The sequence below is a fragment of the Halichoerus grypus genome, chromosome 10 (assembly GCF_964656455.1).
Source record: "Halichoerus grypus chromosome 10, mHalGry1.hap1.1, whole genome shotgun sequence".
NCBI lineage: Eukaryota > Metazoa > Chordata > Mammalia > Carnivora > Phocidae > Halichoerus > Halichoerus grypus.
In genome coordinates this window covers 75,269,674-75,289,239 of record NC_135721.1, presented here as the reverse complement: position 1 = coordinate 75,289,239, position 19,566 = coordinate 75,269,674, and the positions used below count along the sequence as shown (strand labels likewise).

Sequence of the window (19,566 nt, the reverse complement as noted above, 5' to 3'; positions counted from 1 at the left end):
TGCTCCATCCCTCCAAGTGCACCAGAGTGTCTCGGCTCTGATTCACCTGGAGCACAAAGCACAGTACCTGGCAAATGGCAGATGCTTATGAACTGTTCCTGCTGCCCCAAATGCCTTTCACCTCAGAGGCACAGGAAGCGATGGGCAAAGGGACAGTCACACCAAAACACTTAAGACCAGCCGACACAAAACAGGCAAGGGAACGAGAAGCGTCACAAAGCCAGTTAATGGGGAGAGCTCCATCAGGCCTTACCCTTCTTGAACTCCTCCAGCATGGCATCCAACTTGGTGTCATGGAAGACAAAATGCACTGGGTGGTTATAGAAGCGGGTGATGGTCTTGAGGGGGGTGCAGTCATCAGGGTCCACGAAGGCCAAGTCTTTGACATAGAGAATATCTACAATATTGGACTGCTCGTCTTCAAACACGGGGATGCGGGTATAGCCGCTCTCCATGATCTCTGACATGGTATTGAAGTCCAGGATGGCATCGCTGCGGATCATGAAGCAGTCTTGGAGCTGGGTCATGATATCCTCCACGGTTTTGGTCCGTAGCTCCAGGGCACCCTGGATCATATTTAGCTCCTCTTTCACCAGGTCGTTATAGGGCTCCGTTACCTTCAACATCTCCATCAGCTTCTCCCGGTTGTAAACGGTGCGAATCTCCTGGCCCAAAACAAAATCCAGGAGCTTGCTGATGGGGAAACTGAGGGGAAAGGTGACTAGCATAAAGAATTTGGTGAGAATGATAGTGTTGGCACCCACAGCCAGGCCGTGTCGGGAGCACAAGGCCTGAGGTACGATCTCCCCAAAGATGACAATGCCAATGGTGGAAGAGGCCACCGCCATGAGCCCAGACCCGATGAGGTTGTCTAGAAGGATGGTGAGGGACGTGTTGACCAGCACGTTTCCCAGAAGCAGCGAGCAGAGTAAGTAGTTGCCCTTGCGCCGGATGGGCTCGATCTTGCGGGCATAGCGCCTCTCCTTCTGGGTGCCACAGTTCTGCACGATGCGCAGCTCCATGGGGTCCAGGGCCATAAGCCCCAGGTTGAGGCCAGAAAATATGCCCGACAGCACCAGCAGCACCAGAATGAGGAGGATGTGCAGCCAGAGGGGCAGGAACCTCCCAGCCTCCTCCACCATGAAGAGCAGCGAGTCCTTATCGGTCCACCTCTGCCAGGGCCCATCCACCCCGGCCCGGGTGCACAATGCATACAGCTTCATGTTCTCGCTCCTCCGGAGGAACTTAGTGAGCACCACCAGCATCCCGGACGTGTTCCCGCGGCTCACGTTGACCAGCTGCTGGACGACCAGGTCCTTGGTGAGCTCGGGACAGTTGGTGGAGTTGTGGATGGCCTCGGAGTTGTCCACCTCGGTGAAGGAGATCAGGTTGCTGGAGATGGAGCCCAGCCTCTGGCCGTACAGCCTCAGGTTCACTGTGCTGCCTTCGGACACGAAGATGATGCCATCCGCGTTCATCCCACACGATTTGTTGCAGCTCGCCAGCCTCATGCCCAGGATGGCGCCCCGCTGGGGGTCGCCCTGGCCCCGGGCCCCCCGCGCCCACATCAGCACCAGCAGCAGCAGCGCCGCCAGGAGGAGGCGCCCTCGGGCCGGCCCGCCGCCCGGGCGCCCGCCCCCGCCCACCGGCGCCATGTTGCTCCGGCTCGGCCGCCGCCGCTCCCCGCGCCCCGCCGCGCGGCCCGGCTCCCGCCGCCGCTCCTGCCGCTTCGCCGCCGCCGAGCCAACTGCCCGGGCCGCCGGCCTGACGTCAGGTCAGCGCCCCGCCCGCCCCGCCCCGCCGACCCACGCCCCTCATTTGCATGGGAGACCCCGCCTCCGGGCGCGCGGCTCCAGTGCCCGCCCTTAAGGGGGTCCCGAGCTTAAGGTGGAGCGGCGCCTGAGCGCGGGAGCCGCGGGCGGACGCTCGCCCCGCCCTTCTCCTCGCACGCCCTTTCCCGCCGGCCTTTCCGGCCTGCTGGGCGTCGGTGCGGCCCGCTCTTCTGCGCCGGGCCTGCACGCCTGGCCTCGGCGTTCCTCCGCTGCAGTCTAGCCGGGCGTCGCGTGCTGGGCTCCTTCCCCAGAAGGCTGTTGCTCGGGGCAGGGTGGCCCTTCTCTGCAGGCACCTCGGAAGCAGCACGGCGTTGTGCCGGGGCGGGCGGGGGTGGGGGTGGTGGATGATTTTCCTGATATAAAGAAAGAAAAGGGGAACCTGAGGGTTGAGGCCTTCAGGTCCACCGGCATGGCACACTGGCCCTTGGAGACTTTTCTGGCCTGGGAGTTTTGTTGCCGACTTTGTCCCAAGGCCAGAAGTGGGTTCCCCGGGGCCTAGCCCCCAGGCCGACACCCTTCGGCCACTGGCTACCTGGTGGGAGGAGAATCTGGGGAACTAAGGATATAGACTCTTCTATATCCAGGCTCTTCTCATGCCATTTCCATTTAGGACACAAATATTGAGCACCCACTATGTGCCGGGTGGACACTTGTTCCAGGCTCTGACAGTGTAGCAGTGAATAAGCCAAAGTCCCTGCCCACTTTTTACAGTCAAGAGCAGAAACAGACCATCAACAAGTATCCTTTGAACAACCCTAAGAGGTAGTGTTATTTGTCCATATGACAGATGAAGAAATTGAACCTGGGCACAAATTGGAGTCCCCCCCACATTGCTATTTTAAGAAGAGGCTTGTGTGACTGGTAAGGCACATTGGAGTGTCTTTCAGCTCTAAAATGGGGGTAAGAATAATAATAGGGCACCACCTCTCCAAGCTTATGGGAACAACTGGCCTAGGCATTGAACAGGACAGGAGAACTCTGAATGTTCTATGTAGCTGATGTTGTTGCCTGCCCTACGGGACCAAACCCCTAACCCCCAATTGTGGTGGTGACTGGCCAGCTGGGGCAGACATGTGAAAATGAGCTGAGAGGTGTGGCGCCAGGCCTAGCCCTGAAATGACTGCTTCCTGGAAGGCCCTACCTTGGTGTCAGTTAGCAACTATAAATTGAGCACTAAGCACTTAGGAGGTGTGGGGAAGACCACAGCCGCCTGCCCTGTCGAGGGGAAGGAGACAGACAGACAAACGTCCTTACAATAATTGCAGAGGTGCACTGAAGGGAGAATCAGGTACCAGGTTGACCACTGGGTCTCAGAGCAAGTATTCTGCCAGCCTTGGAGACACAGAAGCCATTTTACTCTCTCCCTGCACAAACACTTGTGTTTTATTTTTCTCGTGGTATACTGCTTGCCAATAAAAGCAACAATCAATACCAGCCAGAAAGAGCCTAAGCAGAGAGGAACAATCAGGTACAGTGTCATGGGAGGGGACGTGGTGGTAGAGAGGCCTGATTTAGCTAAGTACTGTTAGCAGGGGTAGAGGGTTCTGCATACTAGGCCAGACTGAAGCAGTCCCTTGCAGGTAGGCACCTCACTTCCCATTCCATAGTGAGCATCTAGCAGGCCAGTTTGGTAAGGAACAGGAGCCTCGGGATGGGCACTGGCCAAGACAGAACAAAAGCAGAAAGAACCTTTGACTGGCTGTGCCCTCCCATCTCCACTGACCAGGAGGAACCACCCGCATCACCTCAGAGAAAGCCCAGCTCTCAGAGAGGCTTCTGCCCACCCCACCTCATCTCTTTCCAGCCAGCTTTAAGACTAAGGCCCTCCCCCATGGTACTTAGAGACTTTGCCATTCTATTATCGACTAATCGGCTATTTTTATTTTGCCCTTTTCAAATGGTCTGTGCTCAGAGCTCTTTATGTATACACTGAGTCCAACGACGGAAGCCAACAAAGCGAAGGAAAAAATAAGCTGTTGAGATACTTGGGTAAAAGTGGGAGGGGTGGTGAGGGTCTGGTAGGAAGAATTAATCTCTGCTAAAGTTCATTTAATTCCACTCAGCCACCATTGCATTCACATGCATACTTAGGTGAATAGAACAGACTCAACGGGGGCGCCTGGGTGGCTCAGTCGGGGTTAAGCATCTGCCTTCAGCTCCGGTCATGATCCAGCCCCTTGTGGGGCTCTCTGCTCAGCGGGGAGTTGGCTTCTCCCTCTCCCTCTGCTCCTCATCCCTGCTTGTGCTCTCTCTCTCTCTGTCAAATTAATAAGTAAAATCTTACCAAAAAAGGGAAAAAAAACAGATTCAATGAAGTAAAGATACAAAACTCTTTGTTGCCCACCCAGAGCCTTCAATCCAGCAGAGGAGACAAGAATCTCTCCACCAAAGTTAAAAGCACTATAACTTGGAAAATGTCTGAGGAGGTATTTGAGGTCCAGACCAGTGTCCAGGTTCTTTCCCTGCCGGGTTTCTATCCCTGATGAGAGCATTTAACCTTTCCTCATCTGCAGAGTTAAACCTTTCCCACCGAGTGGAGGGGACAACATGGAGATGGAGGTCTATGTGTGTGAAGAGTCAGGAAGCCTGGACAAACGTGTGGCTTCCGTGAACCAGGCCGTGAGAACTGTAGAAAGTGATGTGCGAATGAGAAGTCTGTCTCCTTTGAGGGTCAGACTTGTTTCTCAGCCCCAGGGTGGAAGCCCTTATTCACCTGTCTCCATTCGCAAGTAAGGAGTTCGGTGAAGATCGTTCTCAGAGCGGTCTGATACCTGACTCCTGAGCAGCTCAAAGCACTCCATTCATGACTTTTGGACCTGACAGGTTTCTGGACTCTATGGCAGTACGTCCACACCCCCAGGGTTGAGCCCACGCCTTTCCGGTCCTGTGCAGGGAGACAGACTTAAAAGTCTGTTGCCCCTTCTTTTGTACCTGGCATGGTGCTGATGCTGAGGATCCAGTGGTGAACAAGGTCCTGAATTAGTAACCTGGGACCCCCGGCACCACTCCCGACAGGCTGTGATCCTCCCGGGCTGCTTAGTCCTCTTCAACCTCTGGGTGCCCAAGATGCCCAAGAGAAGCAGCAGCTCCCCATCTGCTGGTGGAGCTCAGAGCCTGTGGCCACCAGGGCCCCACAAGTCTCTCGGAGGATGCCCAGGTCCTGGGGTTCAAGAGCCTGGCTGGGGGCGATGCAGTGGCCTGTTCCCCAGCGGTCTGTAAGTCTGCAATACCCCTGAGCATTTGCAGGTTATATCTGTGCTATTAAGTTGTCTGGGGAGAGAAGGGGCGGTCATGCCTCCGCAGAGGCACAGAGCAAGCATGGGATTAGCTGAGATGGTACCTTGGCTCAAATCCCAACTCAGGTCACCCCAACAGGTGGGGGCATGAGGACCTGGTGTCATTTTCTACCTGAAACAGACACTTCATTAAGCTGAGGAGGGGGTGAAAGCATCAGATCAGGGGATCCAGGCCCATTAAAGGATGTGCCTGTGACAGGAAGTGGAATGCCAGAGCAGCAAAGGGGAGGAAGCATTTGTATTAACCGGGTCGGCTTCAAGGCTCCATGGCCAGAGGACAAATTGTTCTCCTTTGGGACAGGACCACAGGAGGCAGGATGCCCCGCCGTGGGGGTTCCGGCACAGCTCAGGAGGCACACTGTGGGGCTGGCTCTGCCAGGGATTGCCTGTGTGACCTGGGACTCTGGGACATTCTGGAGTGCTGAGTGAGGTGATGCCTGGCCCATGGTAAGAGCCCAATAAACATGATCCCTAACCATGATGGGGAGGGACATGACAGGGCTGGGATTTTTGGAGGACACTCAGATTTCTTCAGCTCCATTGTGTCTCCATCCAACCCCATCCCCATCCACTGTGTTCTTGTTCTTTCCCTTCCCTTTCCTGCAGAGAGAGAAAATCTGTAGAGGATGGTGGGGAAGAAGAGACTAAACAAGACCACATCCTGGACTCCTTGGGCCTCGGGGCCTCGGGAAGAAAAGAGGCTGGGGCACAGGTAGAACCACTGGAGGTAAGGCAGGGGTCGGCGCAGTGCCTACGGGCTCTGGGGCTCAGGCTGCAAAAGCTGGCAAGTTGGGGAGAGGGAAGCCTATCACTGGGATCTAGGAGACCTGATGGCCCACGAGGCAAGGACTGCTGGGAAGCCCCCTGCTCGCAGCTGGGCCCCTGTGAGGAGTGCCAGGCAGTGCGGGGTCTGGGGGAGGCCCAGCGGGCCCAGGACTCTGCCTGCTCCCCTTTCTGCTTCCCTCCTCCTCTCGTGCACTGGAGCTCCCCCCCTCCCCCGCCATTGGCCACCCTCCCCCTTTCCCAGGACTGGCTACCCCAGCAAGCTTTTCCTTCTGCCTCCCAAAACACAAAGACCCTTTTTTATGTTAAGAGGTTCACTGTTAATCGCTGAAGAAAAATAAGGAAGAACAAGATAACAGGCACTGAGTATTTACAAAAGCTTAAGAACAAAGTTCCTGGAGTCATTGTCCTTCTGTTTCTGACCCTTTTTCTTAGTTGGCAAATGGAAACAGGCCGTAGCAGAAATGCCCTGGGCTCTGTTCCTTATCAGCTGGTGAATTGGGGCCAAGTGCTTGACCTCTTGGGTCTCAATTTCTCCATTTTTTTAAGATGGGGATCAAGAGACCCTTGTGTCAGACTAAAAGTACTAAATGAGCCCAAGTTTGGTAGCGCTGCTCCTAAATGTGTTTCTTTTCCTTCCCTCAGACTAGGACTTTCACATTACGTTTCATTCATTTATTCATTCCTGTATCTTTATCTTTTTATTGGGCTTTTAAAATTACCAAAGCGGTACATGTTCACTGCCACAAATTCAAAGTATAGAATAGAAAACACAGGGTCCCCTTCCTCCCCTATGCCACTGCCCAGAGATTGTTTTTCTGTAGTCTGTCACTCTCTGCTTCTTCATTTTCTCCTTGTCCCCACTCTGCACTGGAGGCCATTTCCCACTGGGTTAAGAGTTCCTCAAGGACAAAAACTATGTCATAGTCATCTCTGTATCCGGCATGCTTGGCATTCCATATGCATTTGTGGAATGAATTGGATTTCCCTTAAAAAGGAGGTAGGAATAATACTGTTGGGGGCCAGGAATGGGAAATGAGGAGGAAGCTTTTAGCCAGTAGCTTTATTTATAAAATTGCAACTGAAAAAACTGTATCATGAAACTACATTTACCCCTTGATATAATTTCCACTCTAACCTATGTCTAAAAAAAAAAAGTCTGCTTTTCAACCAACTAAATTGATTTCTTGACTGATCTTCAATTTGAATAATACTCTCATGCATTGCTCATGGGCATACACTGGAATTCTCTTTGGAGGAACCTTAGGAGGGCTGCTGGGAGTTAGAATATTCTCTGTGTAAATGACACCCACACCCACAGTGCCTGGCATAATCCACATGAGGCAATAAATCTCCCCAGGCAGATCAGTGAGGCAAGTGCCTGATTACTGAATCTTATTGTCTGCCAGAGTGGGAGACAGCCTTTGAGATTTTCATTCCCGAGTGTCCGGATTTCTGCAGGTTTGTCCAAAACAATTGCCGAGGCACCAAATACCTGTGGAGCCTTTAACAACTGGCTCATCCCACACTGGGCCTTGGGGCCTTTATCTCCAACATGAGGGGATTAGGTCAGATAATGAGGTTCTACCCTTATTTAAATTCTCTGATGTATTAATTTTCCTAGGCAACCAGGAGAGGAAGGTAAAGGTGAAATCAACAAGATCAGTTGTAGTGGGCATCTGTTGCTCTGAGTGGTCCAGCTTCCTGTCCCCTTCTTCAGGGAACAGTACCTCCCTTTTCTCTGGAGACCTGTCCCACCTCCTTTCCCATGGGTTCTAGTGGAGACGGACAATGGACCAGGCCTGGACAAAAGTATCTCAGGCCCTATCAATTGACCGAGGGTGGACAGGACACCAAGAAGGGCCAATGAGGAGTCTGGTGTGGGCTTTTATATGGGGAGAGGGTCCCTAACTGGAGATCATAGAGGCCTCGAGCTCTCTGGGGCTATGTCTTCTCTCCCTGTTGACTGCAGTCTTTCTTTTTTTAAAGATTTTATTTATTTATTTGAGAGAGAGAGAGTGAGAGAGAGAGCACGAGAGGGGGAGGGTCAGAGGGAGAAGCAGACTCCCCGCTGAACAGGGAGCCTGATGTGGGACTCAATCCTGGGACTCCAGGATCATGACCTGAGCCAAAGGCAGTCGCTTAACCAACTGAGCCACCTAGGCACCCTACAGTCTTTCTTTCTTAGCTTTACCATAGCCCTGTGAGAGGGGGGTACCATTATTCTTCTGTACAGATCAGAAAAGAGAGATTTGGAAGCTTAAGAAACCTGTTCAGGATCACACAAAAATGGATTTCAATACTGTTCAAACCTGTCTTGACTCCAAACCTTCTTAACCCATGCATTGTGCTGCCCCTCTAAGGACTTGGGTTAGAGGAACAGAATTGTAATCAGTTGATTGAGGAATCTCCACTCAGTGGGGCCTTAACATGACAATCTTGAAACCAATTTCTATCAAATTTCCCTTTACCCTTCCTTCTTGAGAGCCTAGATGATCCCAGAGCTTTAGTGCGACTTTTAGTATTAGAAGTCCACTCAGATTTATTAAGAACTCCTATCTCGTTTCTGGTTTACATCACTTACACCCCCTTCCTATCATCCAGGCTTGGGATCCAGTTTCTGCTCTGGGGACTTGGAGGGGGGAAGGGCCTTGGTCAGCCTTCAGTCCTCCAATCACTGCAGCCAGTTTCAGGGTGGGGAGGTGTTCATGTGCGTGTGCGTGTGTGCGTATGTGTATGTGTGTGTGTGTGTGGATGTGTCTGGTGTCCAGCAAAGGGAGTCATGTATTGGTTCTAGGATACTTCCCCTCTTCCTTTTCAGGGTCAAACTTCTCTAGTATTGGGGCCTGGTAGGGCAAGAGGGGAAGAAGGGTAATTTGTCTTTACTTAATCCAGCTTCTTGCTCTTGGGGGACACTTTGCCTGTCAGGCAGCCCCTCCTGATAGAGTCCTCCCAATGGTTGCAGTAGAGACTGCCCAGGGCAGAACAGTAAGTGTACTGCCTGAGCAGAGGTTTGATTGTGGAATAAGATGCCAGTCTCTCTTCTTGCAGGACCCTCCAAATTTTCTTAGAGCACCTCCTTCGCTTGACTTTGAGAGGTATATTAGTTACCTATTGCTGCATAACAAATTACCCCTAGAACTTAGTGGCTTAAAATAATAAGCCTTTATTAGGTCATAGTTTCTGTGGGTCAGGAATTAGGAAGCAGTTTAGCTGGCTCAGAGTTTCTCACAAACAGACGTCAAGATGTTGGCTGGGGCTGAAATCATCTGAAGGCTTGGTTGGGGCTGGAAGATCCACTTCCAAGCTCACTCACATGGATATTTGCAGGAGGACTCAGTTCTTTGTCCCATGGACCTTTCATGGGGCTCCTTACAACATGGTAGCTTGCTTTGCCTATAATAAGTGATCCAAGATGGAAACCACAATGTCTTTTATGACCTAGCCTTAGAGATGATATACCACCACGTCTTCCTTATTCTATTGGTCCTATGGACCAAAATTGATACCCTGTGGGAGGGGACTATCCACGAGCAGGTGACAGGGGTCAGTGGGAGCCATTTAGAGTCTGGCTATCACAGTAGGTAAGGGAAAATCCTCTCTACTGAAGGCTAATCAATTGATAAACTTCCTCCGCCCCTGACCCCCAACTGCTTTTCTTAAATATTGGGAATTTGGTCTTACTGGGATGATGGTTGGGGTCAGAGGGCCTGTTCTCTGTTTAGATGTCCAATAGACACATAAACCTAGTATCACTAAAATTAAAATACTGATCTTTCCTCCAAAACATTTATCTCCCACAATTTCACTTCTATCAGTATATGGCAACTCCATCTTTCCAGTTGCTGTGGCCAGAAAATCTTGGAGTCATCCTTTATTCCTCTGTTTCTCTTATGCCTCTGTCAGCTCCCTCAGCAAATCCTGTTGACTGCACCTTGAAAATACATGTAAATTCCAGCTGCCTCTCCCCACTTCTGCTGCCACCGCCCAGGCCCCAGGCACCTTCCTTTCTCGCTTGGGTTACCAATATTCTTGGTCTCCTTGCTTCTACCCTTTCCTCCCTACAGTTTTTTTTCTCAAGCCAGCAGCAGAGTGGTCCTTTAAAAATATAAATTAGATTATAAACCTCCTCTGATCAAAACCTTCCAGAGACTCCCAGTTTCTTTTAAAGTAACACCCAAAGTGGTGCCATTCGCCTACAAATGGGAGTTTGGTCTTTTTTTTTTTTTAAAGATTTTATTTATTTATTTGACAGAGAGAGATAGTGAGAGAGGGAACACAAGCAGGGGGAGTGGGAGAGGGAGAAGCAGGCCTCCCACGGAGCAGGGAGCCCAATGTGGGGCTCGATCCCAGAACCCTGGGATCATGACCTGAGCCGAAGGCAGACGCTTAACGACTGAGCCACCCAGGCGCCCCTGGAGTTTGGTCTTAATCCAATGATGGAGGGCCAGAAAATTCCTTTTTTTTTTTTTTTAATATTTTATTTAGGGGCAGCTGGGTGGCTCAGTCGTTCAGCGTCTGCCCTCGGCTCAGGTCATGATCCCAGCGTCCTGGGATCGAGCCCCGCGTCGGGCTCCCTCCTCTGCGGGAAGCCTGCTTCTCCCTCTCCCACTCCCCCTGCTTGTGTTCCCTCTCTCGCTGTGTCTCTCTCTGTCAAATTAAGATTTTATTTATTTATTTGAAAGAGAGAGAGAGCGATCACAAGTAGGCAGACAGGCCGGCAGAGGGAGAGGGAGAAGCACACTCCCCGCCAAACAGGGAGCCCGACGTGGGGCTCGATCCCAGAACCCTGGGATCATGACCTGAGCCGAAGGCCGTCGCTTAACGACTGAGCCACCCAGGTGCCCCTCGAGCCAGAAAATTCTTATTGGGGAAATAATGTGATAGAAACTAAAAATTGGGAAGGTTACGGGGCGCCTGGGTGGCTCAGTTGGTTAAGCAACTGCCTTCAGCTCAGGTCATGATCCTGGAGTCCAGGGATCGAGTCCCGCATCGGACTCCCTGCTCAGCGGGGAGTCTGCTTCTCCCTCTGATCCTCCCCCTCTCATGCTCTCTGTCTCCCATTCTCTCTCTCAGATAAATAAATAAATAAATAAATAAATAAATAAATAAATAAATAAAAAATTGGGAAGGTTAATGGTTGGCAGTCTGCTGGGTGAATGGTGGACGGCAGTCCAGCCAAGAAGCTGCCATTGTAATCCAGAAGTGAAGTGATAAATAACATTTAAAAAAAAAAACTCCCATTTATCGAATGCTTTGTGCTAGACACTGTGCTTTGCACTTCTTTCCTCATTTAAATATTGATAGCAATTATTTGAGGTAGATGTTACTATTGGTCTCCTTTTACAGATGGAAACCTGGGTCCAAAGAGGTTAAATAACTTGCCCAAGGTCATACAAGATCAACGAGATCAGCAGAGCCAGGAATTGAAACCCAAACCTGTCTAGTTCTAGTGCATTCCAAGCTGTCATTTTCATTGAGAAATGTTGAAACCAAGGAACATCATAAAAGTCTTCATGACTTTATAGAATATAGAAATCTTTATTACAAAACAGCCATGCATGAGTCTGGTTGTTTATTTTTTTTTATTTCTTATTTTTTAAAAGAGTTTATTTATTTGACAGAGAGAGAAAGAACATAAGCAGGGGGAGCTGCAGAGAGAGAGGGAGAAGCAGGCTTCCAGCTGAGCAGGGAGGACCCTGGGATCCCAGGAGGAACCTGGGATCATGACCTGAGCCAAAGGCAGACGCTTAACTGACTAAGTCACTCAGGCGCCCCAGTCTAGTTGTTTAAAGAAATACAAAGTGGAATATGATTTAAAGAAATACAATCATATTTTTGCAGTTGGGCTCCTCATGCATTAATCTTTAAGTCTTTATCCATCAGCGTTTAGTCTAGCTTCGACTTCTTGGCTTCCGTGCCAGAGCCAATAACCCTCAGTCAGACTTTTGGAAGTGGCCGCCATCATCAGGTTGGCTCAGGACTTTGGGCCAGGTTAACTGCCAAAGCCCTAGGATGGCTTCCCTTGTCCCCATGGCCTCCGCTCGAACTGAAGAGCCTGCCATTTCTTAGAGCCTTCTGCACAGCATGGGAATTTCCAACCTCACTCACCCCTTCTCTTGGCTTCTATCATAGCTGTAGCTCAGCTGTCCCCATGCCCTTCCTCCCTCGTCCAGCATCTGGAGAGCTCAGGGCTCCTCCATCTGCTCATCTTCCATAGGCAGGAGGTGAATGAGGAATATTATACCCACAAAGCCTTTTTTTTTAAGTTGTTTGACCTTCAAAGACAGGGTTTGTCCTATTTCTAATTATAAACCCCAGTGATAGGATTTGTACATTCTACACTTCTACACTGCACCCCAGATCCCTGAGCAATATTCTCAAATCAGTCAGTGGTTTCTATTCCATTTATAAACCAACCTCCAACACATGTACTTTCTCCTAGAGGGACCAAATCCACTTTCCCAGAACACACTTCAGAACACAAGAAGACAAGCTGTAACAAAGCTTTACAAACAATAGTAATTTGGGTACTTACAGAACTCTTGAGTCTAAAATGTGACTATGCATCCTTTATACATTCTTTTGTTTAATGCTGTCAATAATTCAGTGTGGTAGGTTTCAACACCCAATTTACAGATGGAGAATTTAAGGCTCAGAGAGGTTATGTAATTTGCCCCAGGTCAAAACGTAGAGGTGGATCTCAAAAGAGCAGATGTTTTCATTCCAACTTCACATGCCAGAGTGCTCCTCCCTCCTTCCCACCTTCATCCTGCAATTCTTAGTGAATCTTATGTCCCAACTTCCCTGTCATAAGCAGGCATCTGGAGACCTAGAGGCAGTCCCTAATTCATTTGTCCCTTCTTAGAGCTACCACAGATCTGAGAGATGGTCCTCAGGGTATTGATTTTTTTTTTTTTAAAGATTTTATTTATCCATTCATGAGAGACAGAGAGAGAGATGCAGAGGCAGAGGGAGAAGCAGGCTCCCCGTGGAGCAGGGAGCCCGATGCGGGACTCGATTCCAGGACCCTGGGATCATGACCTGAGCCGAAGGCAGACGTTTAACCGACTGACTCACCCAGGCGTCCCTGAGGTATTGATTTTTATCAATTCACTGATGGGTAAACACACTGGGAAGCGTAAGTCACACAGTAATGAAGTGATAAAGCCAAATACTAATTTCTTAATTAACATACAAATATGCTCATACTAGCAATATGATAACATAGTAATACTAATGTCTTAATATACTGAGAAATTAAATATTAATATACTGAGAAATTCTAAGAGAGTTAGAATGTTAAGGGGGAAGTCGTTAGGAATATGTTAGGAGAGTAGGCTTGATTTGAATAACCAACACAGGATACTTAGAAATACTGTCTCCCTGGACAGAATTGATACACTTGGATGTGTTTTCTTTTTCTTTCTTTTTTCTTTTTAATTTTATTTATTTATTTGAGAGAGAGAGAGCACGAGTAGGGGGCGGGGGGAGGGGCAGAGGGAGAAGCAGATTCCCCACTGAGCAGGGAGCCAGATGTGGGCTCCATCCCAGAACCCTGAGATCATGACCTGAGCCGAAGGCAGGCACTTAACTGACTGAGCCACCCAGGCGCCCCCACTCGGACATATTTTCATCCGTTGACTGTTCTTGTTCTAGATTGCAGACTCCTCTTTTTTTAGTTATGACATTATATTGGATGGGTCACAATGAACTTTACAGATTACAGTTAATTACAGTTTTCGTTCCCTGGAGGAAATTTTAGAAAGCACCACAAATGCATACCCAGCACATTTCGTAATCATCTCCAAGGGAGATTTTAAAAAGGTTTTTTATTATGGCAACTCTCAAACACATAAACCCAGAGGGAATCCCCATATCCCCATAACCCAGCTTCAAATTTATCAAGATCTTGCTGCTTTTTTTTCATCTATCCTACTCTCTCCCTAACACACACATGATTTTCCTCCACAGTATTTTTTTTTCTTTTTTTTTTGAAAGATTTTATTTATTCATTTGAGACACAGAGAGAGAGAGAGCATGAGCAGTGGGAGAGGCAGAAGCAGGCTTCCCGCTGAGCCAGGAGCCCGATGTGGGGCTCGATCCCAGGACCCCAGGATCATGACCTGAGCCGAAGGCAGACGCCCAACCATCTGAGCCACCCAGGCACCCCTCTTTTTTTTTTTTTAAGTAATCTCTAAGCCCAACATGGGGCTCACACTCACAACGCAGAAGTCAAGAGTCATAGACTCTACCGACTGAGCCAACCAGGCACCCCTCCTCCAGAGTATTTTAAAACAAACCTCAAAATTTTACCTCTAAGTTCAGGTGCTATACCCTGTTTGAAATTTATTCTATGAACAGAGTACAGATGTCCTAATCTTAAAGTGTGGTAATGCCGGGGCACCTGAGTGGCTCAGTCCTTAAGAGTCTGCCTTCGGCTCAGGTCATGATCCCGGGGTCCTGGGATCGAGCCCCGCGTCGGGCTCCCTGCTCAGCGGGAAGCCTGCTTCTCCCTCTCCCACTCCCCCTGCTTGTGTTCCCTCTCTCGCTGTGTCTCTCTCTGTCAAATAAATAAATAAAATCTTAAAAAAAAAAAAAGTGTGGTGATGCCTCTCTTGCCCAGGGCGCCAGGTCAATGAGAGGTCAAAATGAGATACTGGATGTGAAAGCATTGTGGTTCTGGACGTTGGCTGCATATCACATTCTCTGGGGAGAGATTTTCAAACCCAAATCCCTGGGCCGTACCCCAGATTTACGAATCAGGTGTTTGGGAGTGGGACCCAGGCATCTGTGTGCCCCAAGCACTCCAGACTATTCAATTGTGGCTTGTTGGGAGGCCAGAATTTATAAGTTGCCACTGGAAAGTAGTTGGCTAGTTAGTGTTCGAGCTCCTGTCCCCTTCTGTGCACTAGGGTCTGCTGGAGAACTGGAGGTGCGGGGGGTCGAAGGGTGGGGAGAGTGTTGGGGGGGAATGGGGCAGGCACTGGGGTGGGGCTGGGTTAGCTGCCACTCTAGGGCTGATGATGGACCTAATCCCAAGTCCTAATCCAGACCTCTGAGGAGGAAAAAATGGTCTACCTGGCTTTGGGAAGGCTGATGTTAGGCCCTGCTTTGGGTCCTAAGTTTGGGACGAGGGTGGATTTAAATGGAATGGCAAGGTTTAGAAGTGAAAGGCAAAGGGAGAGGAAAGGATGGGACCAAGAGGCTGCCTTGCAGCCTCTGGCATGGGGTGGGTTAGGGGCATTGGGCTTCAAGGTGCTCCTAAGTGGAGGTACCTGTTTGGCTTTGAAGCCAAGAAACTAGAGGAATCATCCAGAACTGCTGGAATGCACAACTCATATGGTCTATGAATGCTCCCACCCTGGAGATGTATAGCCTTAGATCATGGGAAATGATTCTCTGGAGAAAAAGAGAATATTAAGCAGCTGGAAGATGGTGGGTCAAGACCTGACCTAACTATCAGAAGGTGCTTCTATGTGTGTATAGGGCGGTGTGGGAGGAGGACTTGGCTCCTTTTTCTCTTTCCCTGTTCACCCTCAAGACTTTAACAGTGTTCAACTTTATATGAACCCTGTACTTCTGGAAAGCAGCTACAGTCAAGAAATCCCCTCACCGTTTTGTGTCCCCTCTCACCCCATTTTGAGTTCTGAGAAATGGCTAACTTCAAAGGACTATCCTGCTCTAGAATATTCTGAGATAAGACCCACTTTTGCCCTTCCTCGGTGACTCGGATAAAACCATTTCCATCCTCCTTCATGACGACTCCCTTGTTTACCTGCCTCTATGTAACACCAGGTCCCCTTCCTTTTCTTTCTTTTTTTTTTAAGATTTTATTTATTTATTTGAGAGGGCGCGAACATGGGGGGAGGGGCAGAGGGAGAGGAAGAAGCAGACTCCCCACTGAGCAGGGAGACACGGGGCTCGATCCCTGGACCCTGAGATCATGACCTGAGCTCAAGGCAGATGCTTAACCAACTGAGCCACCCAGGCGCCCCCCCACTTCCTTCTCTTTGATACTTTCCTCACTAATGGGCATTCCGCCTATTGCAACAATCTGAACAAAATCATCTGATTTATTGTCCTGTGTATTTTGTCTGTCACACCCTCTCCTTTATCCCCCTTTTCTTCATTACAGTGAATTTTACAATGAGGTATGCTGAGATACTATCCAAAATCCAGTTGACAGGTCACGTAGCAATGTGAATGTATTTAATGCCTCTGAACTATATACTTAAAAATGGTTAAAATGGTAAATTTGATTTTATGTATATTTACCACAATAAAAAAATTCCAGCTGACAGAGAAATATAATGGAAATCACTTTATTCAAAACAGTTAGGACTCCTACTATGTGCTGGGTGATGGGTAAGGGAATGGGGAAGTAGGTGAGGCCTGGGATAGGAAATGAGTAAGATCTGCCTCCTGTGGTCCAGGAGCTTCCAGCCTTGCCAGGGAGACAAACACATAATCTGTTAATTGAGCTACATAATTCAGAGTGACACACATTGTAATAGACATGTGTACAGCCTGATTTGAGTCAGGTTGAAGAGCTTTGAATGCTACACTAAGGCGTTTGGATTTTATCCTATGGTAATTGGGATCCACGAATGGTTTAAAAGCTAAGGTATGATGTGAATAGGTTCATTGCAATTTCTTATGTCATATCACTAAACATCTACTTTGTGTGGAGTGCATAAATAATCAGTAGTTGTGACAGTTTATTTATTTTTAAATTTTTTTTAGATTTTATTTTTAAGTAACCTCTACATCCAATGTGGGGCTTGAACTCACAACCCTGAGATCAAGAGTCACATGCTCCCCCGATTGAGCCAGCCAGGTACCCATATGGTTGTGACAGTTTTTCATTTTATTTATATTTATTTATTTACTTATTTATTTTAAATATTTTATTTATTTACTTGAGAGAGAGCACAAGCAAGAGAGAGCACAGGGTGGGGGGAGGAGGGAGAAGCAGACTCCCCACTGAGCAGGGAGCCCAATGGGGCTCCAGCCCAGGCCCACAGGACCATGACCTGAGCCCAAGGCAGGTGCTCAACCGACTGAGCCACCCAGGTGCCCTGACAGTTTTCATTTCTGTTATTAAATATATTTATGTTCAGGAAAGAGAGAATTAAGTTTGGTTAGGCCTGTTGGGAAGACAGACACAGACCTGGTGAGAGCTGTGTAAGAAATGTGCTTGGGCAACATTGAGAGCTCAGAGTGGGCCAACTGCCACTGCCTGAGGAGGTCAGGGAAGGCCTCCAAGAGGAAGTGGGCTGGGGAAAAGGAAAGAAGAGGGAAAGCTGGAGCAAATAGATGAAGAAAGGAAGCTGTGGGCAATAAAGCCAGAGAAGGGCCAGGGCCAGGTGGCAGAGGGCTTTGTTTGCCAAGTTGAGGGGCTTGAATCTCTTCCCCACAGGTGATGGCAACCATCAAGGGCTCGATTAATAATAATAATGATGATGATCTAGTGCTTCCTACGTGCCAGCCACTATTTAAGAGCTTTACCAATATCAACTCATTTACCCCCGACACTCAGGAAATGGCATGGTTAGATGGTTTAGATCACGTGGGTGGCTGTGTGGATGATGGTGATCAGAATAACAGCTGGGACACGTGTTGTGGTTTGGGAGAAAGACAAAGCAAGTGATGGAAAGGATGTGGTGGCATTGAGAAATGATTAGGAATAACATCATCAGGACTTGATTATTGATTGATTGGGTGATGGAACTGGTGGGGAAAAGGTGGGAAGCTGGGATGACTCTCACTCTTTAGGTGTCACACTTTTCTGTGTGCATTACTGTGCCATCCAGGTAAAGGATTGGTTACCCTGTTCCATTTCTTAGAAGAATCCCTGCAGTCGTTCAGCACTTCCTACTCCTTTATGGGTTATTTAGAAGTGAGTTTAATTTCCAAATATTTGGGGGATTTCTCAGAAATCTTTCGGTTGTCAGTCTCTAGTCTAATTCCGTCATGATAGGAGAACATCCTTTGTGTGCTTTCATTTCTTTTAAATTTGTGGAGCTTTTTATTTATTTATTTATTTATTTATTTATTTATTTATTTATTTTTTATTTATTTGACAGAGACAGAGATAGCGAGAGCAGGAGCACAAGCAGCGGGAGTGGGAGAGGGAGAAGCAGGCTTCCCGCCGAGCAGGGAGCCCGATGTGGGACTCGATCCCAGGACCCTGGGATCATGACCTGAGCTGAAGGCAGCCGCTTAACCGACTGAGCCACCCAGGCGTCCCTGTTTATTTATTTTTATTAAAGATTTTATCTATTTGAGAGAGAGAGACACAGTGAGAGAGGGAACACAAGCAGGGGGAGTGGGAGAGGGAGAAGCAGGCTTCCCACGAAGCAGGGAGCCCAATGCGGGGCTCGATCCCAGGACCCTGGGATCATGACCTGAGCCAAAGGCAGACGCTTAGCAACTGAGCCACCCAGGTGCCCCTGAGAAATCTTTCGGTTGTCAATTTCTAGTCTAATTCCGTCATGATAGGAGAACATCCTTTGTGTGCTTTCATTTCTTTTAAATTTGTGGAGCTGTTTTTTTTTTTTTTTTTGCTGGTTTTGCCCAGGCTGTCTTATTACATGTTTCTTTTGCACTTGAAGAGAATGTGTCTTCTGCTGTTGTTGTGTGGAGTTTCTATAAATGTCATCAGGTCAAGTTCTTTATTCTGTTCAAGTCTTTTAGAAATTTGATAATTTTCCTGAAAATTGTCCAGCTACAGTAATTGTGGATTGTCTATTTCTCCATTCAGTTCTACATCTGGATAGCTCTGCACAGACAGGAGGGTACTATGGCAGAGAGGATAGAACGTTTGCGTGAAACTGGGAGAAACATTTTTATCTTTTTTTTTTTTTTAAAGATTTTATTTATTTATTTGACGGGGGAGACATAGTGAGAGAGGGAACACAAGCAGGGTGAGTGGGTGAGGGAGAAGCAGGCTTCCCGCCCAGCAGGGAGCCCAATGCGGGGCTCAATCCCAGGACCCTGGGATTATGACCTGAGCTGAAGGCAGACGCTTAAGGACTGAGCCGCCCAGGAACCCCAACATTTTTATCTCTTTAAATTTACTCTAGAACGCAGAGAGAAAATGGAAATCACTACGTCTCCCAGCAGGCCTAGTGGAGTGCAGGACAAATGCAAATAAAGGAGGCCAGGCATTAGGCCACGCCCCTTTCCTGGGTTGGCAAGGCAACTGATACCCAAGCCAGCCAATCGGTGAGATGCTCACCTGCGGGGGCGGGGGCTCGGGGAAAGCCAATGGGACCCGGGGCAGATGGTTCCCTGAGCTAATGGTTAGGGCTACGGGGCGGGCTTTTAATGAAGGGACGGCAGTGGGAAAGATGGCGGCGACTCTGGGATCCTCTGGGTGGTGGCAGCGGTGGCGGCGGCGTGTGTCGGCTCGGAATGGGTCCACGATGTTGCTCCTTCTCCTTTTGTTGGGATCTGGGCAGGGGCCACGGCAAGTCGGGGCGGGTCAAACGTTCGAGTACTTGAAACGGGAGCACTCGCTGTCGAAGCCCTACCAGGGTGAGGCGCCCGGGGCGAGGTGGTCGTGCACGGGGAGGGCTCCGGGACCTGAGCTCAGCGGTGGAGACCGGGGGTGGCGAAAGGCTTCGTGGCCCTAAGGAAACTGCGGGCGG

At 49.1% G+C, this 19,566-nt stretch overlaps 2 protein-coding genes across 11 annotated transcripts in view; one reads left to right on the top strand and one right to left on the bottom strand.

Moving 5' to 3' along the window:
* CNNM4 (cyclin and CBS domain divalent metal cation transport mediator 4) overlaps window positions 1-1,746 on the bottom strand; it is a 36,522-nt gene extending 34,776 nt beyond the window's left edge. Inside the window, exon 1 of the mRNA XM_036073734.2 lies at window positions 254-1,746. Coding sequence (XP_035929627.1) covers window positions 254-1,655 — 1,402 coding nt within the window. The 5' untranslated portion in view covers window positions 1,656-1,746. The remainder of the gene's footprint in view (window positions 1-253) is intronic.
* Window positions 1,661-19,566, top strand: part of LMAN2L (lectin, mannose binding 2 like) — a 43,856-nt gene continuing 25,950 nt past the window's right edge. For 3 of the 10 annotated variants that reach the window (XM_078056626.1, XM_036073760.2, XM_036073757.2), the window contains exons 1-3: window positions 1,663-1,774; window positions 5,430-5,575; window positions 5,735-5,855. Coding sequence is in view for 3 of the 10 variants with exons in the window: in XM_036073755.2 (XP_035929648.2) it covers window positions 19,267-19,453 (187 nt within the window). In the remaining 7 variants the exon portion in view is untranslated. Of the gene's footprint in view, window positions 1,775-5,429; window positions 5,576-5,734; window positions 5,856-19,227; window positions 19,454-19,566 lie in introns of those variants that run through there. The other 7 variants (XM_036073758.2, XM_078056623.1, XM_036073755.2 and 4 more) reach the window with 5 other exon arrangements.